The sequence below is a fragment of the Bombina bombina genome, chromosome 9 (genome assembly GCF_027579735.1).
Source record: "Bombina bombina isolate aBomBom1 chromosome 9, aBomBom1.pri, whole genome shotgun sequence".
NCBI lineage: Eukaryota > Metazoa > Chordata > Amphibia > Anura > Bombinatoridae > Bombina > Bombina bombina.
In genome coordinates, this window is record NC_069507.1 from 289,393,157 (window position 1) to 289,415,874 (window position 22,718).

Below are 22,718 nucleotides of genomic sequence, written 5' to 3' on the forward strand. Positions count from 1 at the left end.
ATGCCTAGTCTATTTAATGTTCACTTGTTAATGCCCAGTCTATATAATCTCCACTCTCTAATATTCAGTCTATATAATCTCCACTCTCAAATGCCTAGTCTATTTAATGTTCACTTGTTAATGCCGTCTATGTAATCTCCACTCTCTAATGCCCAGTCTATATAATCTCCACTCTCTAATGCCCAGTCTATATAATCTCCACTCTCTAATGCCCAGTCTATATAATCTCCACTCTCTAATATTCAGTCTATATAATCTCCACTCTCTAATATTCAGTCTATATAATCTCTACTCTAATGCCCAGTCTATATAATCTCCACTCTCTAATGTTCAGTCTATATAATCTCCACTCTCTAATGCCCAGTCTATATAATCTCCACTCTCTAATATTCAGTCTATATAATCTCCACTCTCTAATATTCAGTCTATATAATCTCTACTCTAATGCCCAGTCTATATAATTTCCACTCTCTAATATTCAGTCTATATAATCTCCACTCTCTAATGCCCAGTCTATATAATCTTTATTCTCTAATGCCCAGTCTATATAATCTCCACTCTCTAATGTCCAGTCTATATAATCTCCACTCTCTAATGCCCAGTCTATATAATCTCCACTCTCTAATGTCCAGTCTATATAATCTCCACTCTCTAATGCCCAGTCTATATAATCTCCACTCTCTAATGTCCAGTCTATATAATCTCCACTCTCTAATATTCAGTCTATATAATCTCCACTCTCTAATATTCAGTCTATATAATCTCCACACTCTAATGCCCAGTCTATATAATCTCTACTCTAATGCCCAGTCTATATAATTTCCACACTCTAATATTCAGTCTATATAATCTCCACTCTCAAATGCCTAGTCTATTTAATGTTCACTTGTTAATGCCGTCTATGTAATCTCCACTCTCTAATGCCCAGTCTATATAATCTCCACTCTCTAATGCCCAGTCTATATAATCTCCACTCTCTAATGCCCAGTCTATATAATCTCCACTCTCTAATATTCAGTCTATATAATCTCCACTCTCTAATATTCAGTCTATATAATCTCTACTCTAATGCCCAGTCTATATAATCTCCACTCTCTAATATTCAGTCTATATAATCTCCACTCTCTAATGCCCAGTCTATATAATCTCCACTCTCTAATATTCAGTCTATATAATCTCCACTCTCTAATATTCAGTCTATATAATCTCTACTCTAATGCCCAGTCTATATAATTTCCACTCTCTAATATTCAGTCTATATAATCTCCACTCTCTAATGTCCAGTCTATATAATCTCCACTCTCTAATATTCAGTCTATATAATCTCCACTCTCTAATGCCCAGTCTATATAATCTTTATTCTCTAATGCCCAGTCTATATAATCTCCACTCTCTAATGTCCAGTCTATATAATCTCCACTCTCTAATGCCCAGTCTATATAATCTCCACTCTCTAATGTCCAGTCTATATAATCTCCACTCTCTAATGCCCAGTCTATATAATCTCCACTCTCTAATGTCCAGTCTATATAATCTCCACTCTCTAATATTCAGTCTATATAATCTCCACTCTCTAATATTCAGTCTATATAATCTCCACACTCTAATGCCCAGTCTATATAATCTCTACTCTAATGCCCAGTCTATATAATTTCCACACTCTAATATTCAGTCTATATAATCTCCACTCTCTAATATTCAGTCTATATAATCTCCACACTCTAATGCCCAGTCTATATAATCTCTACTCTCTAATATTCAGTCTATATAATCTCCACTCTCTAATGCCCAGTCTATATAATCTTTATTCTCTAATGCCCAGTCTATATAATCTCCACTCTCTAATATTCAGTCTATATAATCTCCACTCTCTAATGCCCAGTCTCTATAATCTCCACACTCTAATATTCAGTCTATATAATCTTCACTCTCTAATGCCCAGTCTATATAATCTTTATTCTCTAATATTCAGTCTATATAATCTTCACTCTCTAATGCCCAGTCTCTATAATCTCCACACTCTAATATTCAGTCTATATAATCTTCACTCTCTAATGCCCAGTCTATATAATCTTTATTCTCTAATATTCAGTCTATATAATCTTCACTCTCTAATGCCCAGTCTATATAATCTCCACTCTCTAATATTCAGTCTATATAATCTTCACTCTCTAATGCCCAATCTCTATAATCTCCCCACTCTACTATTCAGTCTATGGGGCCCATTTATCAAGCTCCCCGAAAATCAACCCGATCTGATCTCCCTGCTGGTGGTCGATTGGCCGCAAATCTGCAGGGGGCGGCATTGCACCAGCAACTCACAAGAGCTGCTGGTGCAATGCTGAATACGGAGAGCGTATTGCTCTCTGCATTCAGCGAGGTCTGGCGTACCTGATCCGCATTGTGGGATCAGGTCTGCCAGACCTTTCATAAATATCCCCCTATATAATCTCCACTCTCTAATTCCCAGTCTATATAATCTCCACTCTCTAATTCCCAGTCTATATAATATCCACTCTCTAATGCCCAATCTATATGATAACCATTCTCTAATTACCCGTCTATATATTCTCCACACTCTAATATTCAATCTATATAATTTCAACTCTCTAATGCCCAATCTAAATAATCTACCCTAATATTGGGACCAACTTCTAAAAAAGAATCCAGATCTGTCCTCTATTCCATCGCCTCTGCTATCTGTAGTGGAGAACCAAAATTTCCTAAAAGGTCAATTTAAAGGAGATAACACTTCCAATAACTATAGGATAGCAGATATAACGAAAGAAGGGAGGATATGTCTCCAAGAGGAACTTTGGGCTAAAGATATGAGATGACTAATAGGATGGTTCCCCTACACACAACTATATCATTATATTTATACACATGCAGATAAGGATAAGATATTAAGGAAACCAACACATTTGGAGAACCTTTGTAAGGTTAAATCTAATGTAAAACACCTTCTATCTAAATCATATGCTTTATTGATGAATGGGATAGAAAAAACCCTAGTTATACACATAACTGGCAAGAGGAACTAGGGGAAAGGATAGATATAAAAATTTTGCTGAACATTTTCCACCGGACAGCTAAATCATCAGTATCGGCAAGAGTAGTAGAACAAAATTTAAAAATCTTGACAAGATGGTACCTCACTCCCACTAGAAAACAAAAAAATTACACCCACACACATGATAGATGCTGGAGAGAGTGTGAAGGTAGAGGCAATATCTTGCATATCTTATGGTTCTGCCCATAGAAGTTTTGGTCCCATGTTTTAATGATAGTGGAAAAGGGTTCAAAACCTCACAATTTAAATAATTTTTTAGCAGCAATACTAAACAACATAGACAGTAAGATCAACAAATCAAAGAGATATGTTTATCAAACAATGTTTAGTGGTGCAAAAAAATTTATTCTAAAAAAATGGAAATCACCCGATATACCTACAAAGGAAGAGTGGGTTAATGTGTATTTTAAATGAAGAATACCATTTCATGAAAAATGGCAATATAGAGATCTATATAGAGGCAAAAGAAATATGGGAAAGTAGCATAAAATAGACTTATGTTCACATAATAGTTAAAAAGATACCAAATCTGAAGAAATAGGGCTTATTGATCCTACTATAATAAGAGAGCAATTGATAATAGATGAGGCTCCTACGACATGATAAGATATGTTATTGTATGTCTTGTTTAAGTGTATATTGTGTGGATGTATTAATGTGTTTTATTGTATTGGTAGTTTGTTAAATAAAAAAAAAAGAGATATATGCGCAGACCAAACAAGACCAGAATCACCAAGATAAACAGTACATAAAGGCAGCACTCTTGAGATGGTAGACAGATGAAAGAAACCTGTAGGGACAGATAAAGAGGCGCCTCATAAAATAATATCGTCTGTACAGGTGAGACAAAAAAACCAAGACAACCCAAAGCACGTGGGTATTCACATATGGAGCGGCACTTGGATGGTGCCTAACATCATGATACGTAGAGCGCATTGGAACTCCTGATTGGTGATCGATCCCCACGTGGTCTGGTCGGCGTGGTAGTCTGTCAGGCAACTTTGTGAGGTCCTGGCCTGCGTTGTTAGGCACCATCCAAGTGCCGCTCCATATGTGAGTACCCACCTGCTTTGGGTTGTCTTCATTCTATTTGTCTCACCTGTACAGACGATATTGTTTTATGAGGCACCTCTTCATCTGTCCCTACAGGTTTCTTTTATCACTCTAATATTCAGTCTAAATAATCTCCACACTCTAATGATCAATCAATATAATCTCCACTCTTATATTGTCTAAATAATCTCCACTCTCTAATGTCCAGTCTATATAATCTCCATTCTCTAATGCCCAGTCTATATATTCTCCACTCTCTAATACCCAGTCTATATAACATCCACTCTCTAATGCCCAGTCTATATAATTTCCACACTCTAATGCCCAGTCTATATAATCTTTATTCTCTAATGCCCAGTCTATATAATCTCCACACTCTAATGTCCAGTCTATATAATCTCCACTCTCTAATGCCCAGTCTATATAATCTCCACTCTCTAATGCCCAGTCTATATAATCTCCACTCTCTAATGCCCAGTCTATATAATCTCTACTCTAATGCCCAGTCTATATAATCTCCACTCTCTAATGCCCAGTCTATATAATCTCCACTCTCTAATACCCAGTCTATATATCCTTTACTCTCTAATGTCTAGTCTACATAATTTCCACTATCTAATGTCCAGTCTATATAATCTTTATTCTCTAATGCCCAGTCTTTATAATTTCTACTCTCTAATGCCCAGTCTATATAATATCCACTCTCTAATGCCCAGTCTATATAATTTCCACTCTCTAATGTCCAGTCTATATAATCTTTATTCTCTAATGCCTAGTCTTTATAATTTCTACTCTCTAATGCCCAGTCTATATAATCTCCACTCTCTAATGCCCAGTCTATATCATTTCCACTCTCTAATGTCCAGTCTATATTATCTTTAGTCTCTAATGCCCAGTCTTTATAATTTCTACTCTCTAATGCCCAGTCTATATAATCTCCACTCTCTAATGCCCAGTCTATATAATTTCCACTCTCTAATGCCCAGTCTATATAATCTCCACTCTCTAATGCCCAGTCTATATAATTTCCACTCTCTAATGCCCAGTCTTTATAATTTCCACTCTCTAATGTCCAGTCTATATAATCTTTATTCTCTAATGCCCAGTCTATATAATTTCCACTCTCTAATGTCCAGTCTATATAATTTCCACTCTCTAATGCCCAGTCTATATAATTTCCACTCTCTAATGTCCAGTCTATATAATCTCCACTCTCTAATGCCCAGTCTATATAATCTCCACTCTCTAATGCCCAGTCTATATAATCTTTATTCTCTAATGCCCAGTCTATATAATTTCCACTCTCTAATGCCCAGTCTATATAATCTCCACTCTCTAATGCCCAGTCTATATAATTTCCACTCTCTAATGCCCAGTCTATATAATCTCCACTCTCTAATGTCCAGTCTATATAATCTCCACTCTCTAATGCCCAGTCTATATAATCTTTATTCTATAATGCCCAGTCTATATAATCTCCACTCTCTAATGCCCAGTCTATATAATCTCCACACTCTAATGCCCAGTCTATATAATCTTTATTCTCTAATGCCCAGTCTATATAATTTCCACTCTCTAATGTCCAGTCTATATAATCTCCACTCTCTAATGTCCAGTCTACATAATCTCCACTCTCTAATGCCCAGTCTATATAATCTCCACTCTCTAATGCCCAGTCTATATAATCTCCACTCTCTAATGCCCAGTCTATATAATCTCCACTCTCTAATGTCCAGTCTATATAATCTCCACTCTCTAATGCCCAGTCTATATAATTTCCACTCTCTAATGTCCAGTCTATATAATCTCCACACTCTAATGCCCAGTCTATATAATCTTTATTCTCTAATGCCCAGTCTATATAATTTCCACTCTCTAATGTCCAGTCTATATAATCTCCACTCTCTAATGCCCAGTCTATATAATCTCCACTCTCTAATGCCCAGTCTATATAATCTCCACTCTCTAATGCCCAGTCTATATAATCTCCACTCTCTAATGCCCAGTCTATATAATCTCCACTCTCTAATGCCCAGTCTATATAATCTCCACTCTCTAATGCCCAGTCTATATAATCTCCACTCTCTAATGTCCAGTCTATATAATTTCCACACTCTAATGCCCAGTCTATATAATCTTTATTCTCTAATGCCCAGTCTATATAATCTCCACACTCTAATGTCCAGTCTATATAATCTCCACTCTCTAATGCCCAGTCTATATAATCTCCACTCTCTAATGTCCAGTCTATATAATCTCCACTCTCTAATGTCCAGTCTATATAATCTCCACTCTCTAATGCCCAGTCTATATAATCTCCACACTCTAATGTCTAGTCTATGTAATCTCCACTCTCTAATGTCCAGTCTATATAATCTCCACTCTCTAATGCCCAGTCTATATAATCTTTATTCTCTAATGCCCAGTCTATATAATCTCCACACTCTAATGCCCAGTCTATATAATCTTTATTATCTAATGCCCAGTCTATATAATCTCCACACTCTAATGTCCAGTCTATATAATCTCCACTCTCTAATGCCCAGTCTATATAATCTTTATTCTCTAATGCCCAGTCTATATAATCTCCACTCTCTAATGTCCAGTCTATATAATTTCCACACTCTAATGCCCAGTCTATATAATCTTTATTCTCTAATGCCCAGTCTATATAATCTCCACTCTCTAATGCCCAGTCTATATAATCTCCACTCTCTAATGCCCAGTCTATATAATCTCCACTCTCTAATGCCCAGTCTATATAATCTTTATTCTCTAATGCCCAGTCTATATAATCTCCACACTCTAATGTCTAGTCTATATAATCTCCACTCTCTAATGTCCAGTCTATATAATCTCCACTCTCTAATGTCCAGTCTATATAATCTCCACTCTCTAATGCCCAGTCTATATAACCTCCACTCTCTAATGCTAAATTGTTATAATCCTCACCCCCTAATATTCAGTCTATATATATTTTTTTTCTGTAATGGTCACCCTTTATAATTCCCTCACTCTAATATACAGTCAAGGTGGCCCATTTATCAAGCTCCGGATGGATCTTGAGGGCCCGTGTTTCTAGTGAGCCTGCTGCTCCATAACCCTGTCCGTCTGCTGTGAGCAGGCGGACAGACAGGCGCCGAAAATTAACCTGATCGAATACAAACGGGTTGATTGACACCTCCCTGCTGGCGGCCGATTGGCCTCAAATCTGCAGGGGGCGGCGTTGCATGCTGAATACGGAGAGCGTATTGCTCTCCGCATTCAGCGAGGTCAGGTGGACCTGATCTGCACTGTCGGATCAGGTCCGCCAGACCTTTGATAAATATCCTCCTATATGTTCCCCACTCTTAACACTCATACAATACATGACCAGGGTCAAACATTAATACCATATTTCTCTTTTTCAGAAATGGAATTGCAAAACTTAATATTTACTTTGAAGAACTAAATTACAAAACTACCCAGGAATCTCCAACAATTAATGTAAGAATGTCAAGAAAATGTTTCTATTTTGTATTGCAGGAACATGCTATTATGTATCACAGGGAGAGTTATAGTACAAAATGAACTTACTAGTGGGATCTCTGTAATTTATCACAAGGAGAGTACTAGATGAGTACTGTAGGTTTTTGCTATTATGTATCACAGGGAGAGTACTAGATGAGTACTGTAGGACCTTGCTATTATATATCATTGGGAGAATACTGGATGGGTTCTGAAGGTCCTTCCTATTATATATATCACAGGGAGAGTACTAGATGAGTACTGTGGGACCTTGCTATTATGTATCACAGGGAGAGTACTAGATGAGTACTGTAGAACCTTGGTATTATAAATCACAGGAAGAGTACTAGATATATACTGTAGGACCTTGCTATTATGTATCACAGGGAGCATACTAGATGAGTACTGTGGGACCTTGCTATTATGTATCACAGGGAGAGTAATAGATGAGAACTGTAGGACCTTGCTATTATGTATCACAGGGAGAGTACTAGATGTGTACTGTAGGACCTTGCTATTATGTATCACAGGGAGAGTACTAGATGAGTACTGTAGGTTTTTACTATTATGTATCACAGGGAGAGTACTAGATGAGTACTGTAGGACCTTGCTATTATATATCATTGGGAGAATACTGGATGGGTACTGTAGGTCCTTCCTATTATATATATCACAGGGAGAGTACTAGATGAGTACTGTGGGACCTTGCTATTATGTATCACAGGGAGAGTACTAGATGAGTACTGTAGAACCTTGGTATTATAAATCACAGGAAGAGTACTAGATATATACTGTAGGACCTTGCTATTATGTATCACAGGGAGCATACTAGATGAGTACTGTGGGACCTTGCTATTATGTATCACAGGGAGAGTAATAGATGAGAACTGTAGGACCTTGCTATTATGTATCACAGGGAGAGTACTAGATGTGTACTGTAGGACCTTGCTATTATGTATCACAGGGAGAGTACTAGATGAGTACTGTAGGACTTTGCTATTATGTATCACAGGGAGAGTACTAGATGTGTACAGTAGGACCTTGCTATTATGTATCACAGGGAGAGTGCTAGATGTGTACTGTAGGACCTTGCTATTATGTATCACAGGGAGAGTACTAGATGTGTACTGTAGGACCTTGCTATTATGTATCACAGGGAGAATACTAGATGTGTACTGTAGGACCTTGCTATTATGTATCACAGGGAGAGGACTAAATGTGTACTGTAGGACCTTGCTATTATGTATCACAGGAAGAGTACTAGATGTGTACTGTAGGACCTTGCTATTATGTGTCACAGGGAGAGTAGTAGAGGTGTACTGTAGGACCTTGCTATTATGTATTAAAGGGAGAGGACTAGATGAATACTGTAGGACCTTGCTATTATGTATCACAGGGAGAAGACTAGATTTGTACTGTAGGCCCTTGCTATTATGTATCACAGGGAGAGGACTAGATGTGTACTGTAGGACCTTGCTATTATGTATCACAGGAAAAGTACTAGATGTGTACTTTAGGACCTTGCTATTATATATCACAGGGAGAGGAGTAGATGTGTACTGTAGGATCTTGCTATTATGTATCACAGGGAGAGTACTAGATGTGTACGGTAGGACCTTGCTATTATGTATCATAGGGAGAGGACTAGATGTGTACTGTAGGACCTTGCTATTATGTATCACAGGGAGAGTACTAGATGTGTACTGTAGGACCTTGCTATTATGTATCACAGGGAGAGTACTAGATGTGTACTGTAGGACCTTGCTATTATGTATCACAGGGAGAGGACTAGATGTGTACTGTAGGACCTTGCTATTATGTATCACAGGGAGAGGACTAGATGAGTACTGTAGGACCTTGCTATTATGTATCACAGGGAGAGGACTAGATGTGTACTGTAGGACCTTGCTATTATGTATTACAGGGAGAGGACTAGATGAGTACTGTAGGACCTTGCTATTATGTAGATATGTGCGATTCGTTTCGGATCGATTCGTAAATTCGGAAAATTCGGCAAATTCGGCGATTCGGATCGAACCGAATTTCCGAATTAAAATACTGCTGAATTTACCGAATAAATCCGAATTACTTCGGATTTATTCAGTAAATTCGGATGGCCATGGATAACACTACTATTGTACAGTATAAATCTAATCCCACCTAACACTTACCGAAATTCCGAATCGAATCCAGCCGAATTCATTAGAATCCGAATGAATCCGAAACAAATCCGAACCGAATTTATTCGAATCCGAATGAATCCGAAACAAATCCAATCCGAATTGATTCAAAATTTTTCCAAATTCGAATCACTCCGAACCGAAATTCGAAAAAATCAGAATCGATCCGAACCGAGCCGAACCGAATTTTTTCTCCATGCACATGTCTACTATTATGTATCACAGGGAGAGGACTAGATGTGTACTGTAGGACCTTGCTATTATGTATCACAGGGAGAGTAGTAAATGTGTACTGTAGGACCTTACTATTATGTATCACAGGGAGAGTACTAGATGTGTACTGTAGGACCTTGCTATTATGTATCACAGGAAGAGTACTAGATGTGTACTGTAGGACCTTGCTATTATGTATCACAGGGAGAGTACTAGATGAGTACTGTAGGACTTTGCTATTATGTATCACAGGGAGAGTACTAGATGTGTACAGTAGGACCTTGCTATTATGTATCACAGGGAGAGTGCTAGATGTGTACTGTAGGACCTTGCTATTATGTATCACAGGGAGAGTACTAGATGTGTACTGTAGGACCTTGCTATTATGTATCACAGGGAGAGTACTAGATGTGTACTGTAGGACCTTGCTATTATGTATCACAGGGAGAGGACTAAATGTGTACTGTAGGACCTTGCTATTATGTATCACAGGAAGAGTACTAGATGTGTACTGTAGGACCTTGCTATTATGTGTCACAGGGAGAGTAGTAGAGGTGTACTGTAGGACCTTGCTATTATGTATTAAAGGGAGAGGACTAGATGAATACTGTAGGACCTTGCTATTATGTATCACAGGGAGAAGACTAGATTTGTACTGTAGGCCCTTGCTATATGTATCACAGGGAGAGGACTAGATGTGTACTGTAGGACCTTGCTATTATGTATCACAGGAAAAGTACTAGATGTGTACTTTAGGACCTTGCTATTATATATCACAGGGAGAGGACTAGATGAGTACTGTACGACCTTGCTATTATGTATCACAGGGAGAGTACTAGATGTGTACGGTAGGACCTTGCTATTATGTATCATAGGGAGAGGACTAGATGTGTACTGTAGGACCTTACTATTATGTATCACAGGGAGAGTACTAGATGTGTACTGTAGGACCTTGCTATTATGTATCACAGGGAGAGTACTAGATGTGTACTGTAGGACCTTGCTATTATGTATCATAGGGAGAGGACTAGATGTGTACTGTAGGACCTTGCTATTATGTATCACAGGGAGAGGACTAGATGAGTACTGTAGGACCTTGCTATTATGTATCACAGGGAGAGGACTAGATGTGTACTGTAGGACCTTGCTATTATGTATTACAGGGAGAGGACTAGATGAGTACTGTAGGACCTTGGTATTATGTAGATATGTGCGATTCGTTTCGGATCGATTCGTAAATTCGGAAAATTCGGCAAATTCGGCGATTCGGATCGAACCGAATTTCCGAATTAAAATACTGCTGAATTTACCGAATAAATCCGAATTACTTCGGATTTATTCAGTAAATTCGGATGGCCATGGATAACACTACTATTGTACAGTATAAATCTAATCCCACCTAACACTTACCGAAATTCCAAATCGAATCCAGCCGAATTCATTAGAATCCGAATGAATCCGAAACAAATCCGAACCGAATTTATTCGAATCCGAATGAATCCGAAACAAATCCAATCCGAATTGATTCAAAATTTTTCCAAATTCGAATCACTCCGAACCGAAATTCGAAAAAATCAGAATCGATCCGAACCGAGCCGAACCGAATTTTTTCTCCATGCACATGTCTACTATTATGTATCACAGGGAGAGGACTAGATGTGTACTGTAGGACCTTGCTATTATGTATCACAGGGAGAGTAGTAAATGTGTACTGTAGGACCTTGCTATTATGTATCACAGGGAGAGTACTAGATGAGTACTGTAGGACCTTGCTATTATGTATCACAGGGAGAGGACTAGATGTGTACTGTAGGACCTTGCTATTATGTATCACAGGGAGAGGGACTAGATGTGTACTGTAGGACCTTACTATTATGTATCACAGGGAGAGTACTAGATGTGTACTGTAGGACCTTGCTATTATGTATCACAGGGAGAGGACTAGATGTGTACTGTAGGACCTTCCTATTATGTATCACAGGGGAGAGTACTAGATGTGTACTGTAGGACCTTGCTATTATGTATCACAGGGAGAGGACTAGCTGTGTACTGTAGGAACTTGCTATTATGTATCACAGGGAGAGTACTAGATGTGTACTGTAGGACCTTGCTATTATGTATCACAGGGAGAGTACTAGATGTGTACTGTAGGACCTTGCTATTATGTATCACAGGGAGAGTACTAGATGTGTACTGTAGGACCTTGCTATTATGTATCACAGGGAGAGTACTAGATGTGTACTGTAGGACCTTGCTATTATGTATCACAGGGAGAGGACTAGATGTGTACTGTAGGACCTTGCTATTATGTATCACAGGGAGAGGACTAGATGTGTACTGTAGGACCTTGCTATTATGTATCACAGGGAGAGGACTAGATGTGTACTGTAGGACCTTGCTATTATGTATCACAGGGAGAGGACTAGATGTGTACTTTAGACCTTGCTATTATGTATCACAGGGAGAGGACTAGATGTGTACTGTAGGACCTTGCTATTATGTATCACAGGGAGAGGACTAGATGAGTACTGTAGGACCTTGTTGTTATGTATCACAGGGAGAGGACTAGATGAGTACTGTAGGACCTTGTTGTTATGTATCACAGGGAGAGGACTAGATGTGTACTGTAGGACCTTGCTATTATGTATCACAGGGAGAGGACTAGATGTGTACTGTATGACCTTGCTGTTATGTATCACAGGGAGAGTACTAGATGTGTACTGTAGGACCTTGCTATTATGTATCACAGGGAGAGGACTAGATGTGTACTGTAGGACCTTGCTATTATGTATCACAGGGGAGAGTACTAGATGTGTACTGTAGGACCTTGCTATTATGTATCACAGGGAGAGGACTAGATGTGTACTGTAGGACCTTGCTATTATGTATCACAGGGAGAGGACTAGATGAGTACTGTAGGACCTTGCTATTATGTATCACAGGGAGAGTACTAGATGTGTACTGTAGGACCTTGCTATTATGTATCACAGGGAGAGTACTAGATGTGTACTGTAGGACCTTGCTATTATGTATCATAGGGAGAGGACTAGATGTGTACTGTAGGACCTTGTTGTTATGTATCACAGGGAGAGGACTAGATGTGTACTGTAGGACCTTGCTATTATGTATCACAGGGAGAGGACTAGATGTGTACTGTAGGACCTTGCTATTATGTATCACAGGGAGAGGACTAGATGAGTACTGTAGGACCTTGCTATTATGTATCACAGGGAGAGGACTAGATGAGTACTGTAGGACCTTGCTATTATGTATCACAGGGAGAGTACTAGATGTGTACGGTAGGACCTTGCTATTATGTATCATAGGGAGAGGACTAGATGTGTACTGTAGGACCTTGCTATTATGTATCACAGGCAGAGTACTAGATGTGTACTGTATGACCTTGCTATTATGTATCACAGGGAGAGTACTAGATGAGTACTGTAGGACCTTGCTATTATGTATCACAGGGAGAGGACTAGATGAGTACTGTAGGACCTTGCTATTATGTATCACAGGGAGCGTACTAGATGAGTACTGTAGGACCTTGCTATTATGTATCACAGGGAGAGGACTAGATGTGTACTGTAGGACCTTGCTATTATGTATCACAGGGAGAGGACTAGATGTGCACTGTAGGACCTTGCTATTATGTATCACAGGGAGAGGACTAGATGTGTACTGTAGGACCTTGCTATTATGTATCACAGGGAGAGTAGTAGATGTGTACTGTAGGACCTTGCTATTATGTATTACAGGGAGAGGACTAGATGAATACTGTAGGACCTTGCTATTATGTATCACAGGGAGAGGACTAGATGTGTACTGTATGACCTTGCTATTATGTATTACAGAGAGAGGACTAGATGTGTACTGTAAGACTTTGCTATTATGTATCACAGGGAGCGTACTAGATGTGTACTGTAGGACCTTGCTATTATGTATCACAGGGAGAGTACTAGATGAATACTGTAGGACCTTGCTATTATGTATCACAGGGAGAGGACTAGATGTGTACTGTAGGACCTTGCTATTATGTATCACAGGGAAAGGACTAGATGTGTACTGTAGGATCTTGCTATTATGTATCACAGGGAAAGGACTAGATGTGTACTGTAGGAACTTGCTATTATGTATCACAGGGAGAGTACTAGATGTGTACTGTAGGACCTTGCTATTATGTGTCACAGGGAGAAGACTAGATGTGTACTGTACCAACTTGCTATTATGTATCACAGGGAGAGTACTAGATGAATACTGTAGGACCTTGCTATTATGTATCACAGGGAGAAGACTAGATGTGTACTGTACCAACTTGCTATTATGTATCACAGGGAGAGGACTAGATGTGTACTGTAGGACCTTGCTATTATGTATCACAGGGAGAGTACTAGATGTGTACTGTAGGACCTTGCTATTATGTATCACAGGCAGAGGACTAGATGTGTACTGTAAGACTTTGCTATTATGTATCACAGGGAGAGGACTAGATGTGTACTGTAGGACCTTGCTATTATGTATCACAGGGAGAGTACTAGATGAGTACTGTAGGACCTTGCTATTATGTATCACAGGCAGAGGACTAGATGTGTACTGTAGGACCTTGCTATTATGTATCACAGGGAGAGTACTAGATGTGTACTGTAGGACCTTGCTATTATGTATCACAGGGAGAGGACTAGATGAGTACTGTAGGACCTTGCTATTATGTATCACAGGGAGAGTACTAGATGTGTACTGTAGGACCTGGCTATTATGTATCAAAGGGAGAGGACTAGATGAGTACTGTAGGACCTTGGTATTATGTATCACAGGGAGAGGACTAGATGAGTAACTGTAGGACCTTGCTATTATGTATCTCAGGGAGCGTACTAGATGTGTACAGTTGAACCTTGCTACTATGTATCACAGGGAGAGTACTAGATGTGTACTGTAGGACCGTGTTATTATGTATCACAGGGAGATGACTAGATGTGTACTGTAGGACCTTGCTGTTATGTATCACAGGAAGAGTTCTAGATGTGTACTGTAGGAACTTGCTATTATGTATCACAGGAAGAGTAGTAGATGTGTACTGTAGGACCATGCTATTATGTATTACAGGGAGATGACTAGATGAGTACTGTAGGACCTTGCTATTATGGATTCACAGGGAGAGGACTAGATGTGTACTGTAGGACCTTGCTATTATGTATCACAGGGAGAGGACTAGATGTGTACTGTAGGACCTTGCTATTATGTATCACAGGGAGAGGACTAGATGTGTACTGTAGGACCTTGCTATTATGTATCACAGGGGGAGTACTAGATGAGTACTGTAGGACCTTGCTAATATGTATCACAGGGAGAGTACTAGATTTGTACTGTAGGAACTTGCTATTATGTATCACAGGGAGAGTACTAGATGTGCACTGTAGGACCTTGCTATTATGTATCACAGGGGAGAGGACTAGATGTGTACTGTAGGACCTTGCTATTATGTATCACAGGGAGAGGACTAGATGTGTACTGTAGGACCTTGCTATTATGTATCACAGGGAGAGGACTAGATGAGTACTGTAGGACCTTGCTATTATGTATCACAGGGAGAGGACTAGATGTGTAGTGTAGGACCTTGCTATTATGTATCACAGGGAGAGGACTAGATGAGTACTGTAGGACCTTGCTATTATGTATCACAGGGAGAATATAAGATGTGTACTGTAGGACCTGGCTATTATGTATCACAGAGAGAGGACTAGATGTGTTCTGTTTGACCTTGCTATTATGTATCACAGGGAGAGGACTAGATGTGTACTGTAGGACCTTGCTATTATGTATCACAGGGAGAGTACTAGATGTGTACTGTAGGACCTTGCTATTATGTATCACAGGGAGAGGACTAGATGAGTACTGTAGGACCTTGCTATTATGTATCACAGGGAGAGTACTAGATGTGTACAGTTGGACCTTGCTACGAGGTATCACAGGGAGGATACTAGATGTGTACTGTAGGACCTTGCTATTATGTATCACAGGGAGAGGACTAGATGTGTACTGTAGGACCTTGCTATTATGTATCACAGGGAGAGTAGTAGATGTGTACTGTAGAACCTTGCTATTATGTATCACAGGGACTAGATGAGTACTGTAGGACCTTGCTATTATGTATCACAGGGAGCGTACTAGATGAGTACTGTAGGACCTTGCTATTATGTATCACAGGGAGAGGACTAGATGAGTACTGTAGGACCTTGCTATTATGTATCACAGGGAGCGTACTAGATGAGTACTGTGGGACCTTGCTATTATGTTAAAACAGGGAGAGTACTAGATGAGTACTGCAGGACCTTGCTATTATGTATCACAGGGAGAGTACTAGATGAGAACTGTAGGACCTTGCTATTATGGATTCACAGGGAGAGGACTAGATGTGTACTGTAGGACCTTGCTATTATGTATCACAGGGAGAGGACTAGATGTGTACTGTAGGACCTTGCTATTATGTATCACAGGGAGAGTACTAGATGTGTACTGTAGGACCTTGCTATTATGTATCACAGGGAGAGTACTAGATGTGTACTGTAGGACCTTGCTATTATGTATCACAGGGAGAGTACTAGATTTTTACTGTAGGAACTTGCTATTATGTATCACAGGGAGAGTACTAGATGTGCACTGTAGGACCTTGCTATTATGTATCACAGGGAGAGGACTAGATGTGTACTGTAGGACCTTGCTATTATGTATCACAGGGAGAGTACTAGATGTGTACTGTAGGACCTTGCTATTATGTATCACAGGGAGAGTACTAGATGAGTACTGTAGGACCTTGCTATTATGTATCACAGGGAGAGGACTAGATGTGTACTGTAGGACCTTGCTATTATGTATCACAGGGAGAGGACTAGATGAGTACTGTAGGACCTTGCTATTATGTATCACAGGAGAATATAAGATGTGTACTGTAGGACCTGGCTATTATGTATCACAGGAGAGAGGGACTAGATGTGTTCTGTTTGACCTTGCTATTTATGTATCACAGGAGAGGACTAGATGGTGTACTGTAGGACCTTGCTAGTATGTATCACAGGGAGAGTACTAGATGTGTACTGTAGGACCTTGCTATTATGTATCACAGGGAGAGGACTAGATGAGTACTGTAGGACCTTGCTATTATGTAGCACGAGGGAGAGTACGTAGAGTGTTACAGTTTGGACCTTGTCTACGAGGTATCACAGGGAGGATACGAGATTGTACTGGTAGGACCTTGCTATGATGTTCACAGGAGAGGGACTAGATTGTGTACTGTAGGACCTTGCTATTGATGTATCATCAGGAGAGTACTAGATATATACTGTAGTAGACCTTGCTATTATGTTTCACAGGTCTAGATGAGTAAGGTAGGACCTTGCTATTATGTATCTACAGGGAGCGTACCTAGATGAGTACTGGTAGGACCTTGCAATTATGTATCACAGGGAGAGGACTAGATGAGTACTGTAGGACCTAAGAGTACTAGATGTGTACTGTAGGACCTTGCTATTATGTGTCACAGGGAGAGTAGTAGAGGTGTACTGTAGGACCTTGCTATTATGTATTAAAGGGAGAGGACTAGATGAATACTGTAGGACCTTGCTATTATGTATCACAGGGAGAAGACTAGATTTGTACTGTAGGCCCTTGCTATTATGTATCACAGGGAGAGGACTAGATGTGTACTGTAGGACCTTGCTATTATGTATCACAGGAAAAGTACTAGATGTGTACTTTAGGACCTTGCTATTATATATCACAGGGAGAGGACTAGATGAGTACTGTACGACCTTGCTATTATGTATCACAGGGAGAGTACTAGATGTGTACGGTAGGACCTTGCTATTATGTATCATAGGGAGAGGACTAGATGTGTACTGTAGGACCTTACTATTATGTATCACAGGGAGAGTACTAGATGTGTACTGTAGGACCTTGCTATTATGTATCACAGGGAGAGTACTAGATGTGTACTGTAGGACCTTGCTATTATGTATCATAGGGAGAGGACTAGATGTGTACTGTAGGACCTTGCTATTATGTATTACAGGGAGAGGACTAGATGAGTACTGTAGGACCTTGCTATTATGTATCACAGGGAGAGGACTAGATGTGTACTGTAGGACCTTGCTATTATGTATTACAGGGAGAGGACTAGATGAGTACTGTAGGACCTTGCTATTATGTAGATATGTGCGATTCGTTTCGGATCGATTCGTAAATTCGGAAAATTCGGCAAATTCGGCGATTCGGATCGAACCGAATTTCCGAATTAAAATACTGCTGAATTTACCGAATAAATCCGAATTACTTCGGATTTATTCAGTAAATTCGGATGGCCATGGATAACACTACTATTGTACAGTATAAATCTAATCCCACCTAACACTTACCGAAATTCCGAATCGAATCCAGCCGAATTCATTAGAATCCGAATGAATCCGAAACAAATCCGAACCGAATTTATTCGAATCCGAATGAATCCGAAACAAATCCAATCCGAATTGATTCAAAATTTTTCCAAATTCGAATCACTCCGAACCGAAATTCGAAAAAATCAGAATCGATCCGAACCGAGCCGAACCGAATTTTTTCTCCATGCACATGTCTACTATTATGTATCACAGGGAGAGGACTAGATGTGTACTGTAGGACCTTGCTATTATGTATCACAGGGAGAGTAGTAAATGTGTACTGTAGGACCTTACTATTATGTATCACAGGGAGAGTACTAGATGTGTACTGTAGGACCTTGCTATTATGTATCACAGGAAGAGTACTAGATGTGTACTGTAGGACCTTGCTATTATGTATCACAGGGAGAGTACTAGATGAGTACTGTAGGACCTTGCTATTATGTATCACAGGGAGAGTACTAGATGTGTACAGTAGGACCTTGCTATTATGTATCACAGGGAGAGTGCTAGATGTGTACTGTAGGACCTTGCTATTATGTATCACAGGGAGAGTACTAGATGTGTACTGTAGGACCTTGCTATTATGTATCACAGGGAGAATACTAGATGTGTACTGTAGGACCTTGCTATTATGTATCACAGGGAGAGGACTAAATGTGTACTGTAGGACCTTGCTATTATGTATCACAGGGAGAGGACTAGATGTGTACTGTAGGACCTTGCTATTATGTGTCACAGGGAGAGTAGTAGAGGTGTACTGTAGGACCTTGCTATTATGTATTAAAGGGAGAGGACTAGATGAATACTGTAGGACCTTGCTATTATGTATCACAGGGAGAAGACTAGATTTGTACTGTAGGCCCTTGCTATTATGTATCACAGGGAGAGGACTAGATGTGTACTGTAGGACCTTGCTATTATGTATCACAGGGAGAGTAGTAAATGTGTACTGTAGGACCTTGCTATTATGTATCACAGGGAGAGGACTAGATGAGTACTGTACGACCTTGCTATTATGTATCACAGGGAGAGTACTAGATGTGTACGGTAGGACCTTGCTATTATGTATCATAGGGAGAGGACTAGATGTGTACTGTAGGACCTTACTATTATGTATCACAGGGAGAGTACTAGATGTGTACTGTAGGACCTTGCTATTATGTATCACAGGGAGAGTACTAGATGTGTACTGTAGGACCTTGCTATTATGTATCATAGGGAGAGGACTAGATGTGTACTGTAGGACCTTGCTATTATGTATTACAGGGAGAGGACTAGATGAGTACTGTAGGACCTTGCTATTATGTATCACAGGGAGAGGACTAGATGTGTACTGTAGGACCTTGCTATTATGTATTACAGGGAGAGGACTAGATGAGTACTGTAGGACCTTGGTATTATGTAGATATGTGCGATTCGTTTCGGATCGATTCGTAAATTCGGAAAATTCGGCAAATTCGGCGATTCGGATCGAACCGAATTTCCGAATTAAAATACTGCTGAATTTACCGAATAAATCCGAATTACTTCGGATTTATTCAGTAAATTCGGATGGCCATGGATAACACTACTATTGTACAGTATAAATCTAATCCCACCTAACACTTACCGAAATTCCAAATCGAATCCAGCCGAATTCATTAGAATCCGAATGAATCCGAAACAAATCCGAACCGAATTTATTCGAATCCGAATGAATCCGAAACAAATCCAATCCGAATTGATTCAAAATTTTTCCAAATTCGAATCACTCCGAACCGAAATTCGAAAAAATCAGAATCGATCCGAACCGAGCCGAACCGAATTTTTTCTCCATGCACATGTCTACTATTATGTATCACAGGGAGAGGACTAGATGTGTACTGTAGGACCTTGCTATTATGTATCACAGGGAGAGTAGTAAATGTGTACTGTAGGACCTTACTATTATGTATCACAGGGAGAGTACTAGATGTGTACTGTAGGACCTTGCTATTATGTATCACAGGGAGAGGACTAGATGTGTACTGTAGGACCTTGCTATTATGTATCACAGGGAGAGGACTAGATGTGTACTGTAGGACCTTACTATTATGTATCACAGGGAGAGTACTAGATGTGTACTGTAGGACCTTGCTATTATGTATCACAGGGAGAGGACTAGATGTGTACTGTAGGACCTTCCTATTATGTATCACAGGGAGAGTACTAGATGTGTACTGTAGGACCTTGCTATTATGTATCACAGGGAGAGGACTAGCTGTGTACTGTAGGAACTTGCTATTATGTATCACAGGGAGAGTACTAGATGTGTACTGTAGGACCTTGCTATTATGTATCACAGGGAGAGTACTAGATGTGCACTGTAGGACCTTGCTATTATGTATCACAGGGAGAGTACTAGATGTGTACTGTAGGACCTTGCTATTATGTATCACAGGGAGAGTACTAGATGTGTACTGTAGGACCTTGCTATTATGTATCACAGGGAGAGGACTAGATGTGTACTTTAGGACCTTGCTATTATGTATCACAGGGAGAGGACTAGATGTGTACTGTAGGACCTTGCTATTATGTATCACAGGGAGAGGACTAGATGTGTACTGTAGGACCTTGCTATTATGTATCACAGGGAGAGGACTAGATGTGTACTTTAGGACCTTGCTATTATGTATCACAGGGAGAGGACTAGATGTGTACTGTAGGACCTTGCTATTATGTATCACAGGGAGAGGACTAGATGAGTACTGTAGGACCTTGTTGTTATGTATCACAGGGAGAGGACTAGATGAGTACTGTAGGACCTTGTTGTTATGTATCACAGGGAGAGGACTAGATGTGTACTGTAGGACCTTGCTATTATGTATCACAGGGAGAGGACTAGATGTGTACTGTATGACCTTGCTGTTATGTATCACAGGGAGAGTACTAGATGTGTACTGTAGGACCTTGCTATTATGTATCACAGGGAGAGGACTAGATGTGTACTGTAGGACCTTGCTATTATGTATCACAGGGAGAGTACTAGATGTGTACTGTAGGACCTTGCTATTATGTATCACAGGCAGAGGACTAGATGTGTACTGTAGGACCTTGCTATTATGTATCACAGGGAGAGGACTAGATGAGTACTGTAGGACCTTGCTATTATGTATCACAGGGAGAGTACTAGATGTGTACTGTAGGACCTTGCTATTATGTATCACAGGGAGAGTACTAGATGTGTACGGTAGGACCTTGCTATTATGTATCATAGGGAGAGGACTAGATGTGTACTGTAGGACCTTGTTGTTATGTATCACAGGGAGAGGACTAGATGTGTACTGTAGGACCTTGCTATTATGTATCACAGGGAGAGGACTAGATGTGTACTGTAGGACCTTGCTATTATGTATCACAGGGAGAGGACTAGATAAGTACTGTAGGACCTTGCTATTATGTATCACAGGGAGAGGACTAGATGAGTACTGTAGGACCTTGCTATTATGTATCACAGGGAGAGTACTAGATGTGTACGGTAGGACCTTGCTATTATGTATCATAGGGAGAGGACTAGATGTGTACTGTAGGACCTTGCTATTATGTATCACAGGCAGAGTACTAGATGTGTACTGTATGACCTTGCTATTATGTATCACAGGGAGAGTACTAGATGAGTACTGTAGGACCTTGCTATTATGTATCACAGGGAGAGGACTAGATGAGTACTGTAGGACCTTGCTATTATGTATCACAGGGAGCGTACTAGATGAGTACTGTAGGACCTTGCTATTATGTATCACAGGGAGAGGACTAGATGTGTACTGTAGGAACTTGCTATTATGTATCACAGGGAGAGGACTAGATGTGCACTGTAGGACCTTGCTATTATGTATCACAGGGAGAGGACTAGATGTGTACTGTAGGACCTTGCTATTATGTATCACAGGGAGAGTAGTAGATGTGTACTGTAGGACCTTGCTATTATGTATTACAGGGAGAGGACTAGATGAATACTGTAGGACCTTGCTATTATGTATCACAGGGAGAGGACTAGATGTGTACTGTATGACCTTGCTATTATGTATTACAGAGAGAGGACTAGATGTGTACTGTAAGACTTTGCTATTATGTATCACAGGGAGCGTACTAGATGTGTACTGTAGGACCTTGCTATTATGTATCACAGGGAGAGTACTAGATGAATACTGTAGGACCTTGCTATTATGTATCACAGGGAGAGGACTAGATGTGTACTGTAGGACCTTGCTATTATGTATCACAGGGAAAGGACTAGATGTG

General features: G+C 39.9%; 1 protein-coding gene across 1 annotated transcript in view; it reads left to right on the forward strand.

The window, feature by feature from the left end:
• Window positions 1-22,718, forward strand: part of LOC128640610 (amiloride-sensitive sodium channel subunit alpha) — a 620,512-nt gene that overhangs the window by 583,146 nt on the left and 14,648 nt on the right. The window contains exon 10 of the mRNA XM_053693079.1: window positions 7,537-7,612. Within this exon, the coding sequence (XP_053549054.1) occupies window positions 7,537-7,612 (76 nt within the window). The remainder of the gene's footprint in view (window positions 1-7,536; window positions 7,613-22,718) is intronic.